This window comes from Pungitius pungitius, chromosome 9, assembly GCF_949316345.1.
Source record: "Pungitius pungitius chromosome 9, fPunPun2.1, whole genome shotgun sequence".
NCBI lineage: Eukaryota > Metazoa > Chordata > Actinopteri > Perciformes > Gasterosteidae > Pungitius > Pungitius pungitius.
Genome location: NC_084908.1, coordinates 761129 through 770257, shown reverse-complemented (window position 1 = coordinate 770257; position 9129 = coordinate 761129). Strand labels below are relative to the sequence as shown.

The 9129-nt window shown below is 43.0% G+C and overlaps 1 protein-coding gene and 1 long non-coding RNA gene across 4 annotated transcripts; one reads left to right on the top strand and one right to left on the bottom strand.

The window, feature by feature from the left end:
* Positions 1 to 221: 221 nt before the first annotated feature.
* On the top strand, positions 222 to 8594 carry LOC119218504 (uncharacterized). Of its 2 annotated transcripts, none has more exons than XR_005120390.2 (4): positions 222 to 428; positions 1084 to 1172; positions 6452 to 6558; positions 8545 to 8594. It is a non-coding gene; the product is annotated as an uncharacterized LOC119218504 (long non-coding RNA). The 2 variants fall into 2 exon arrangements; XR_005120391.2 differs by lacking the exon at positions 8545 to 8594 and adding an exon at positions 6714 to 7344.
* On the bottom strand, positions 1248 to 4884 carry si:dkey-246e1.3 (uncharacterized). 2 transcript variants are annotated; one of them, XM_037472999.2, is made up of 3 exons: positions 2671 to 4884; positions 2476 to 2572; positions 1248 to 2258 (listed from the first exon to the last, which is right to left on the bottom strand). In XM_037472999.2, exons 1-3 carry the CDS (start codon positions 2744 to 2746, stop codon positions 1907 to 1909), a joined length of 525 nt encoding a protein of 174 aa, XP_037328896.2. In that variant the 5' UTR covers positions 2747 to 4884; the 3' UTR covers positions 1248 to 1906. The 2 variants fall into 2 exon arrangements, with proteins under 2 accessions (XP_037328896.2, XP_037328898.2); XM_037473001.2 differs by having other exon boundaries at positions 1248 to 2138.
* Positions 8595 to 9129: the final 535 nt, after the last annotated feature.

Here is a 9129-nt window from a genome sequence, read left to right as displayed (position 1 = left end):
AGGTCCACAACAAGATTTAAAATGAACACAAAATGTTCCAAACAATAAAAGTGTCCCTGTAGAAAACATTTGTAATGTTGCTGTGAACTGTTCATTCCAGAAGTTACTCAATCACATGAATCCTCTCTGATTATTATATTGTTTATCTTTGTCTTCAGAGCAGAGATAAAGTCTCTCCAAAATCAACAGTTTCTCAACCTGTGCTGGGAAACGATGATAAAGTGTGTTTTAGTTCCTACGTGTGTGCAGAAGCCCTCGGTCAGGGTGGAGCTGCAGGAGGAGGGTGGGCGGAGGATAAAAGGCGGGTGCATTGCAGTGACAGTCTTCATCCACTGCAGACCCGTCAGGAGGATGAGTAGGACTATGTGGTGGCTGGTGGCCTCTGTGGCCTTCACCCTCCTCACTTCCCTGGCTAATGGAGCTCCGTTGTAAGTAGACCTGCTTCCCTTCACCCGCTGGCTGGAAAAAAGAGCTAAAACACGCAATTTGTTCATCTTTCTGATATTTACAGTGTGTTTGGATGAGTGTAATGGGAGAGAGAACGTTATCTGCATTTCAATTCAATTTAAAAAGAGTATGTACATAATGTGTCTCACATAATGTGAAGCTATAGTCCAGTTTGCCCTTTGTGCCTCAACATAATGTAAACTCTCAGATGAGGCCAGTCAATCGGCCCTGAGTGATCTTCTCAGACAGAGTCTACAGCCATGAGGAGATGGACATCGATTGCTCTTCCTTGAGGTCTCGGATGTTGTGGTTTTTGCAGTTGAATTATTAGCGGTTGAATTTTATGAAATATTTTAACGTTGAAAAACATTCAGATACAATATCTCAATGCATAAATATTCAGTGCTAGAAATTCAATCACCTTTTTCTTTCAAAATCTGATGACAGATTTACTTCCATACAAAACAATGCATGTCTCCCTCTAGTGGGGAATGGACATCTTTTACTTATCAGTCACATAGCTGAAAAAAGACAATGATAAGGGATTTTAGACATTAGACGTTCATACGCTTTGGCATGGATTTATTAACTTAATTTGGATCTTAATGTCTGCTGATGGTTTTTGGAAATGTTTAGACCCCTGAAAGCATCGTTTTACCACTTGATCCAGTCGTTTTAAAATCTGGGATCCACTCTGGAGATTACCAACTGCCTGAAATTGCTAGGTGAGTGGTTTATCTTATTTAAATGACATCTTCCACATTTCATTTTTTTTCACATTGAAACACTGGAGGTACACATTAGTAGCAAATATTGTTTTATTTGGGATTTTATCTTTCTAGCAGAAATTGCTGAGGTTTGAAAAGACAATTCTGGAAATTTACCCTAAAGACTAGTTCGAATTTCAAACCCTTATTGACAACGTGTGAATATGTTTTACAACCATATGCACAAATTATTCTCTATAAACTCTGTCTAATTCTAAATATCGTACAATTTAATGTTCATACTGAACGAGTATCAATCAGAATTGAAGCACCAGTGGGCGTATCCTAAACTACTCAAGCTTTCAAATCCTACAAATACCCGTAATGCAACGGTACAGCATCTAAAGTACCTTACTTGGTAAACCTCTTACAGATGTCATCCCGCAGACTAAAATGCCCTCTTTTTGATAAAGATTATCAGCCTTCAAGCTTTTGCTCAGATAACCCTGGCGATATCACTATGAAGTCCTGCGGGTCATTTCCTAGTTTTCATTTTTTTACACCTACGATGACTGAACCTAAGAGTTCCCCTTTAACAGCCCGTGGATGGAGACACGTCTTTAGTTCTGAATGACACATCTGCAGAGTCAAAGCTCGGACATTCGCGGTTGCCACGTGTCTCTGGTTCGCCTCGACACATTCGGACAACTTTCTCCCTTGCGAGCCCACAGCGTGACTCTTCGCCAACCTTTCTACAGCTGCATGTAGAATATGGGCAGATCCAAGGTGACTCCGCTGTTGGGGTCGTTGGCGTACTCCTGAAACGACAGCGGCGGCGGCGTCGCCGCGGTTCGCTCATCCGGTGCGTGGCGGGCTTCAGCGGCCCACTCCTCCTCCTCCTCCTCCTCCTCCTTCAGTCCCACGGGCAGCGGGTTGCTGTAGATGTAGTAGATCCTGGAGTTGTCCCTGGCCGCCTCTGGTTTCCTGAAGAAGGCGAGAGGGTTGATGAAGCTGGTGGACCTCTTCACTGCTTTGACCGCCACGGGGTCCGCCGGCTCGCCCCGGGTCACTGCACTCTCATACCCATGGGCTCTCTTTGACTGCCTGGTGGAGAAGACGACTGCACTAGTGACTCTTAATGTGAGTCAATGCCTCGGGCGCTATAATGCACGGTACTCTTTAAAGAACCGACACTCGGAAGCAGTGCCGGCGCACTTAATGTTAAGATGTCCACGAGGAAACTCTGCACCTGCGTGGGAACTTCCACGGATAGTGGTGAAGGTGAGAAACAACCAAAGCACGTCGGATTCTTGCTCCTCACCTGGTTCGCTTGTAGCAGACGGTGACGCAGTACAGGCCGGTGACAGTGAGGATGCACAGGGCCAGGGCAATGATGACGATGTCAAACACTTTGAACTCTGGGAAGGAGAAAAGAAAGAGTAGCATTTCAAAAGAGTAGCATTTCTTCGTTTCCCCCCGAGGGGAAAGTGAACTGATACGAATCAGCACAACGCACCGCTGAGAGCTGGGTCGGTCTCCTGGTCGCGTAGCCCCAAAGCCGCCGTCCCGTTCAAATGGCTGGCTGCCGTCATCGCTCCGTCCTGTCGGGCTCCACTCAGGTTGCTGCCATTGGCTTCCAAAACATGGACTGAACGCTGAGCTTCACTGGTTTCAATGGAAACCCGGGGCCATGTGACTCAAACGGTTCGACTCAGTCGCCGTGGAGACACCCCTTCTTTTGTCCGAGCCCTCAGTTCAAGTGGGACACCCCATCTCCCCCCTCCCTTCTGCTGGCCTTGTTTACTGTTCATTATTCTGCTCAGCTTTTTGGGGGCACACCGAGGGGAGGGAGATGTTGGGCCTTTTTTAGTGTTTGCAATAAGCTCTGTGTGGTGACCTGAAACCAGAAGGTTTGCGTGAGTTCAAGTCGCAAAGACCACCACCGAAATGAGTGGGAGGAACTTCACCAGTTAGCTTTGGATATTGACTTTTTAGCTTTGTGTTCTTGTTTGACAACTTAAAAGATCCATTGGAATTTCCCAAAACCTAATGTTAAATATATGGATAGTATAAAAATCAGAGTTTTGAGGACAGCAGCAAACTGCTCATGTTTGAGAAGATGCAGATAACGTAAGCCACTAAGAAATGATCAACCTTCTGCCGAATCACATCTTCAAGGTTATATAAAAAAAGGCTTCTAATGAGACAGCATTTAAATCGTCAGACTCAGATGTACAGGCCATAACTGTCTGCACACGTTGCCTTTTCGTTGGTCGCTGCTTGTTCTGTGTGTTTCGGAGGGAAGGACTCCATGAAACCAGGACTGACACCGGAGCCAAGAACAGCAAGAAGGCAACAAAGACAGCATTCTCTTTTCTCCTCATGCATCACTTCACCCTGCAGCATCGTTGGAGATATTTTGCAATTAGTTAAGCTTCTAATTAAAGCAGGGTTTTGTTTCCTGTGTGACGAGACAAGCTGCTCCATAATGTGAACTTGCAGAGGATTTGTCAGTGACCTTTGTGTCAACCAGCTCAACGGGTGGATGTGCCTCACATGATGATACATAGTGAGTGTTGTAAGCTAAAAGAAAAAGCAGGAAGTGGTTTGTAACTTCATTGAGTTTAATTTGAGAGAAATTGTGCAATTAACCACTTCTCAAAAAGGGCATCTTGCTACGATGGAACGAACAACTGGACACCAATCGCAACCTCAAGATGTCTTTCACACATGACTTTAATAGTATTAGTTTTTAACACAGAGGATTTTCAGCATAAACTGTAAATTAGATGACGAAGTCAACATCTTTTTCTGCTGAGATGTAACCGTCCTCCACTAGATGTCAGAGCTTGCCTGAGTGTTGGCAGCTCTCTAAAGGACAGCTCTCAGTTCATCACTCAGGCAGCTTAATCTTCAGTGAGTTTGGTATCAGTGAAAAAACAAAGGCGGGTAGAGAGAGAGCCACAGATTGATCATCCTGATTATCACATCCATCCTGGCTCTCTGCAGAGCAGAGCTCTTTGGAGTTATACGGCATGTGGGATGCATTTAGTTGGTATGGTTTATTTGAGCAGACCAGTATGCATGAACCAACAGCTACGATGGGAATGAGACCGGCAATATTCCCATTTAAGACGAATATATTTACACTGCAGAGGAAAATTACAAAATCTATCATGGGTCACTTGCTAGAGTAATAACATCAAAAGCTTTTATTTTAATTTAAACTTTTCATTCATTATTTTTTATTTTAGAGGCGTGGTTCTGATCATGATTGTAGTACTCACACAAAATACCATTTCAATGTACATTTAGAGCCACATAAATCATCAAGATATTCGCAGCATATTGTACGAAAAGAACAAAACAGGATTAAGTAAAATTGATAAAACAAGGATGTGGGTGATATTGATGTATGTATGTATATATATATATATATATATATATATGATGAATATACTGTGACGGACATATACTGTGTGTGTGTGTGTGTGTATATACGACTAAATCATAGAAACTGGTTACAATATATGGCAAAGACAAACAAAATAAACATTTAAACATTATTACGCTGTGCTAGTAGACATCCTCATGCAGGTACTGACACATCTGGCAGCTGCTATTTATAATGTGTACATTGAGACTTCTTGATGCGCTGCCAGTTTGAATAAGAATAAGAAGTGTACCTGTGAGTTTGTCAGCTTTAAGAAACACACTTTAATGTCAGTGTTCATGCAGCACCTCGCTTATCAGACTGTCACATGACCTCGTTAGTCTCTCCCTTATCAGGCAGCCTCAGCATTTTGTGTCATATTTTGATTCAGAGGCATTTTAGGCATCTTCAGTAGTTTACAGCGACTGAGCGGGAGAGATTCCCCGTATTGCTCAATGACTTATTATACACATGTTTATTATACACACTGGCTTCGACCTAACATGCTCATAATAAGTCCCCTGTTTTCCTTTGATTTTTCTTCCCCTTTTTTTTCCTTCATTTTTCTCATTCAGTGTTATTTTCAGTTAGCCCCCAAAAATGCGTTCTTCTTTTAAACCTCTCCAAAAAAAAATAAGGCCTTGCTTAACCAAATGTCCACATTCACAGCGTGGGTCCACTGAGGCAGATCATTTATTCGGAGGGGCTTTTCATGTGACTCCTTCGTTCCATTATTCTTAGACATAAAATGAAGTCCACTCAATCAATCGTCTCCCCTACAATCTTTGCCGAACCCTCCCCATTCTCCCCAACCGGCCAGTGAATTCCTGACCATCCCTCATCGCTGAGCCTCACCCCTCCTCACCCCCTGCTCCTCCGCCTCCCCCTCCTCGCCTGTTTATACAGAGGCTGGTGGGGAATTAGCATCCATTTGTTCCGATGTGGTTCAGCAGGAAGGTCCCGCCTTGATTTATTGCACTTGTCGGTCAAACTTGTGACGGTAAAGTATTTGCTTGTTTGCCTCTTTTATTTAGATTATTCAGATTATTCTGTGATGACGCCGCAGAGTTAGAGTGACTTCTGCGTATTGTGAAAGGCTCGCTGCTGATGGAGGTTATGAGAAAGGAAAATGCAAGATTATTATTATTAGGGCCATTACACAATTATTCATCTATCAAGTTCAAATGATTGTAAGAGTGCTCTTGTGAAATGTCTTTGTCTAGTAAACTGTATGGAAATATAAACATGAATTCCTATGATGATTACCATCACAGAATGTGCAGATTTCCTTTGTATTTTATCATGTAAACGGAAAAATGTCCCGTTGGTTGAACAAAACAAGCAATTTTGGAAAACATAGGTTTCAAAGATCTAATCTAAAGATCTAAAGAAGTATCATCTCACTCAGATTATCAGATTAGGTGCATAATGTAAATGATGGTAATCAATTTAAATGGACATTAAACTTGTTCAGATGTTTCGTGTTAACAGTGTAATTGCTTATTAATTTCATCAGCTTGTGTCAATTCAGGGTTGTTTTCCCAAAGTAATTTCATTATGAGTACAGGCACAGACATTTGGTAGCATGAAGTTCATAACCAACAGAGAATCAGCTATGTTGGACTTACCGTTTCAGAGACATTTATAATTATGTGATTTAATGTCATCGCTGCTCTTTCCAATTAGAGTCAAATCAGGGTTCGAGGCCCCGGGTGGACGCCAGTGAACCTTTACCCAGTAAAAAGAGGCTTGTCCATGGGCCATAAAACATGCAAATGCGTTACTTCCTCGGCCCCGTGTGACCCTGAGACCCCGCACTGTATACTACACAGGAAATGAGTTCTCGCATTGGGCTTATTTACAGATGGCGTGAAACAAACACAGGAGTGAACCGGGAGGAGAGGAACACTGACGATGAGCCTGGGGGCCCCATGTGTGCAAAGAACAATAATAAAGTCTGCTCTACAGCAGGTCAGAATGTCTGTTATTTTGCATTAATCATTATCTTTGATATTAATGTAGAGACACGTCCACGTGCACAAAGGTGTTTTCAATTCCTCCGGGTTATTAGCTCTCTGCTAGAATTCTCCAACAGGAAGACTCATACAACCAAACTTCTCTTTCAGCTCTGTCTTAGTAGAAACCACCAGACAGCAAGATGTCCTGGAAGAAAACTATTTTAAGTACAGTTTGTCTCATTTATCTTTTTAGCTGTAACTACACCAAGATTGTCACAGTACAGGCCCGTCCTTATGTCATTGGACCCAGCTATTTCTAAAAGTCCCACACCTTCTCTTTGCTTCAAATAAAATACTTGATGAAAGAGAGTAACTTTATCCATTGTTCACCTGTGCGTGCTCATTGGACATATTATTAATTAATTGAGGATTCCTGTGCTGCTACCTGGGAGCACCCCGTCGTCTTAAGCTTCAATCTGCACTTCACGCTTCCACTCAAATCATCAACTATCACCCAACTCAATACTACTTAGCAGGACGCCTCATCCCCCGCACCTCTGGGCTCAGTTTCATCCCAGGTCCGTGCACTGTTGGCTGGGAAGCAAAAGCCTGGTGCTTCCCTGAGGATGTCCAGGTCCAATCTGCAGCTTGCCATTGATGAATTCAGTTTGGCAAACGGGCCTCTGAGGTTGTGTGTGTGTGGGAACTGCAGGCTGCACCGGAAGCAACGCGCGGGACGGTGTCGAAACGCAGATTTTTTTGGAAACAAAGTGTCAAAACATGACTGGAAATGGATCACAATTAGTTGTTGTTGATGTGAATGAATTTTAGTCTCCGCCACCGAGGTCAGCTCTTGTTTCTGAAGCTGCTATGAACTCTGGACATAAAGGATGAGGAGGATTGGTGCAAAATCTTCCCTGAGATAAGGTCGGAACGGCAGAAATCTCAAAATGTATAAGAGCAAAATGTGTAATGAAATTAAACAGCTGTGCACTTCTGCAGAATAAACATGCGAGCATGCTGAACTCCAAAAGGACATCGAGTCTGTTTGGGCTAGATTGCTGTTTTTAAAGTATGCAAGTGAGTCAGTGCGTTCATTAGGGATCATTCAACATATTTTCTCAATAATTCATACAATGGCGTAATTATTATTGCCAACTTTTTTACAGAAAATTAGAATTTAGTTCCCCCCCCAAACCTTTTGACCATTTGGTTCATATTCAGCACACGTCAACAAACAGGTTTCTAAATTCATGTCGTTATGATCTGCTGTTGGTAAAAAGCCACACAATAAAGACACTGGTCTGAAGTGTCTGATCAGCATTAAATGCCCAAGGATTCACCACTCAGATGCAGTGTGAATGATGCTTGTGTTTGACCAGAAGGTCAGACTTTAGTTCAATACATTTAGTGTAAAGATGACATCCCTCATCGCATAATGCCAATCACTCTAATTTGGGCACACAGAAGATTAACAAAAACAAAGAGGTTCCCATGAACTCCGACCACGTATCTCTCTCTCTGCTTCTCTACAACATGATGGAAGAAAAGGATTCCAACATCGCTTCACTTTAGCCTCAAAAACCACATCACAATAAAAATAAAAAAATCCTGTCATTTGAACAGACGGAGGCTAAAGGAGATGATCTGATGATCTGTTGGCCAGTTATTTGTATCCAAGACAAAAGAGTATGAATCTGATACAGTTTTGATTTATTGTGTGCAGTCGTAAGTAGGTTAAAATATGCTGCATTCATTAACTTTGCCAAAAAAACAGCAAGGTGTTGAACCAACAGAAGTGACAACCAAACAAATGTGTCCAGACAAACAAATTGTTTGGTCATTTGCAGATTCTGTGCAGCACACACACACACACACACACACACAAACACGCACACATAAAAACCTACACACACAAGTCCATCAGACATCTATTTATCTTGGTAAGTGTGACAAAGCAGACTTGGGAGTCTTAGTTAAACATACTCCTCTCCTGCAGCTGCCGTTGGCCAGAGGAAGTCTGAAGTGGAGTGAGAGGAACTGAGGGGAACTGAGGCCAAAGAGGCAATCTCTGGAGAGGAGAGGAGCAGAGAGACATGCTCAACCATCGGCTGGGTTCCAGTCAGAAGGAGATGGTGAATTGTTTGGTTCCTGTGCAGAAACATGCAGCATGTGTGACAAAGGACTGGCATCTCAAAGCCTCCAGGACTCACACTCTTCCTCCTCCGGACACATTTGTTCTGTTTGACAGAAGCAGATTCATCAAGCCCACCCGGCCAAGGGCATCATCTACGTGCCTCCAACATCGATGTATTAACCTCTGGACGTGACAACAAGGCTTGTATGTGCAACCCATCAAGTCAAACCTGCCTGTCGATGGTTGAAATGCTACCGGAAGAGAAAAGGCCCTTTTGAAAAAGCAGCACTGGAGAATGGACAATGACGGTTGTCACTCGATAAAGCATCAATCCAAACAGCATTGGGTTTGAGCCTTTGGCTTTACTTCAGGTTTGAGTAGCAATCTCAAGGTTAAATACAACAAACAAAGGGTTGGTTAGTGTGTGGTGAAGTAGCACAGCGGAAG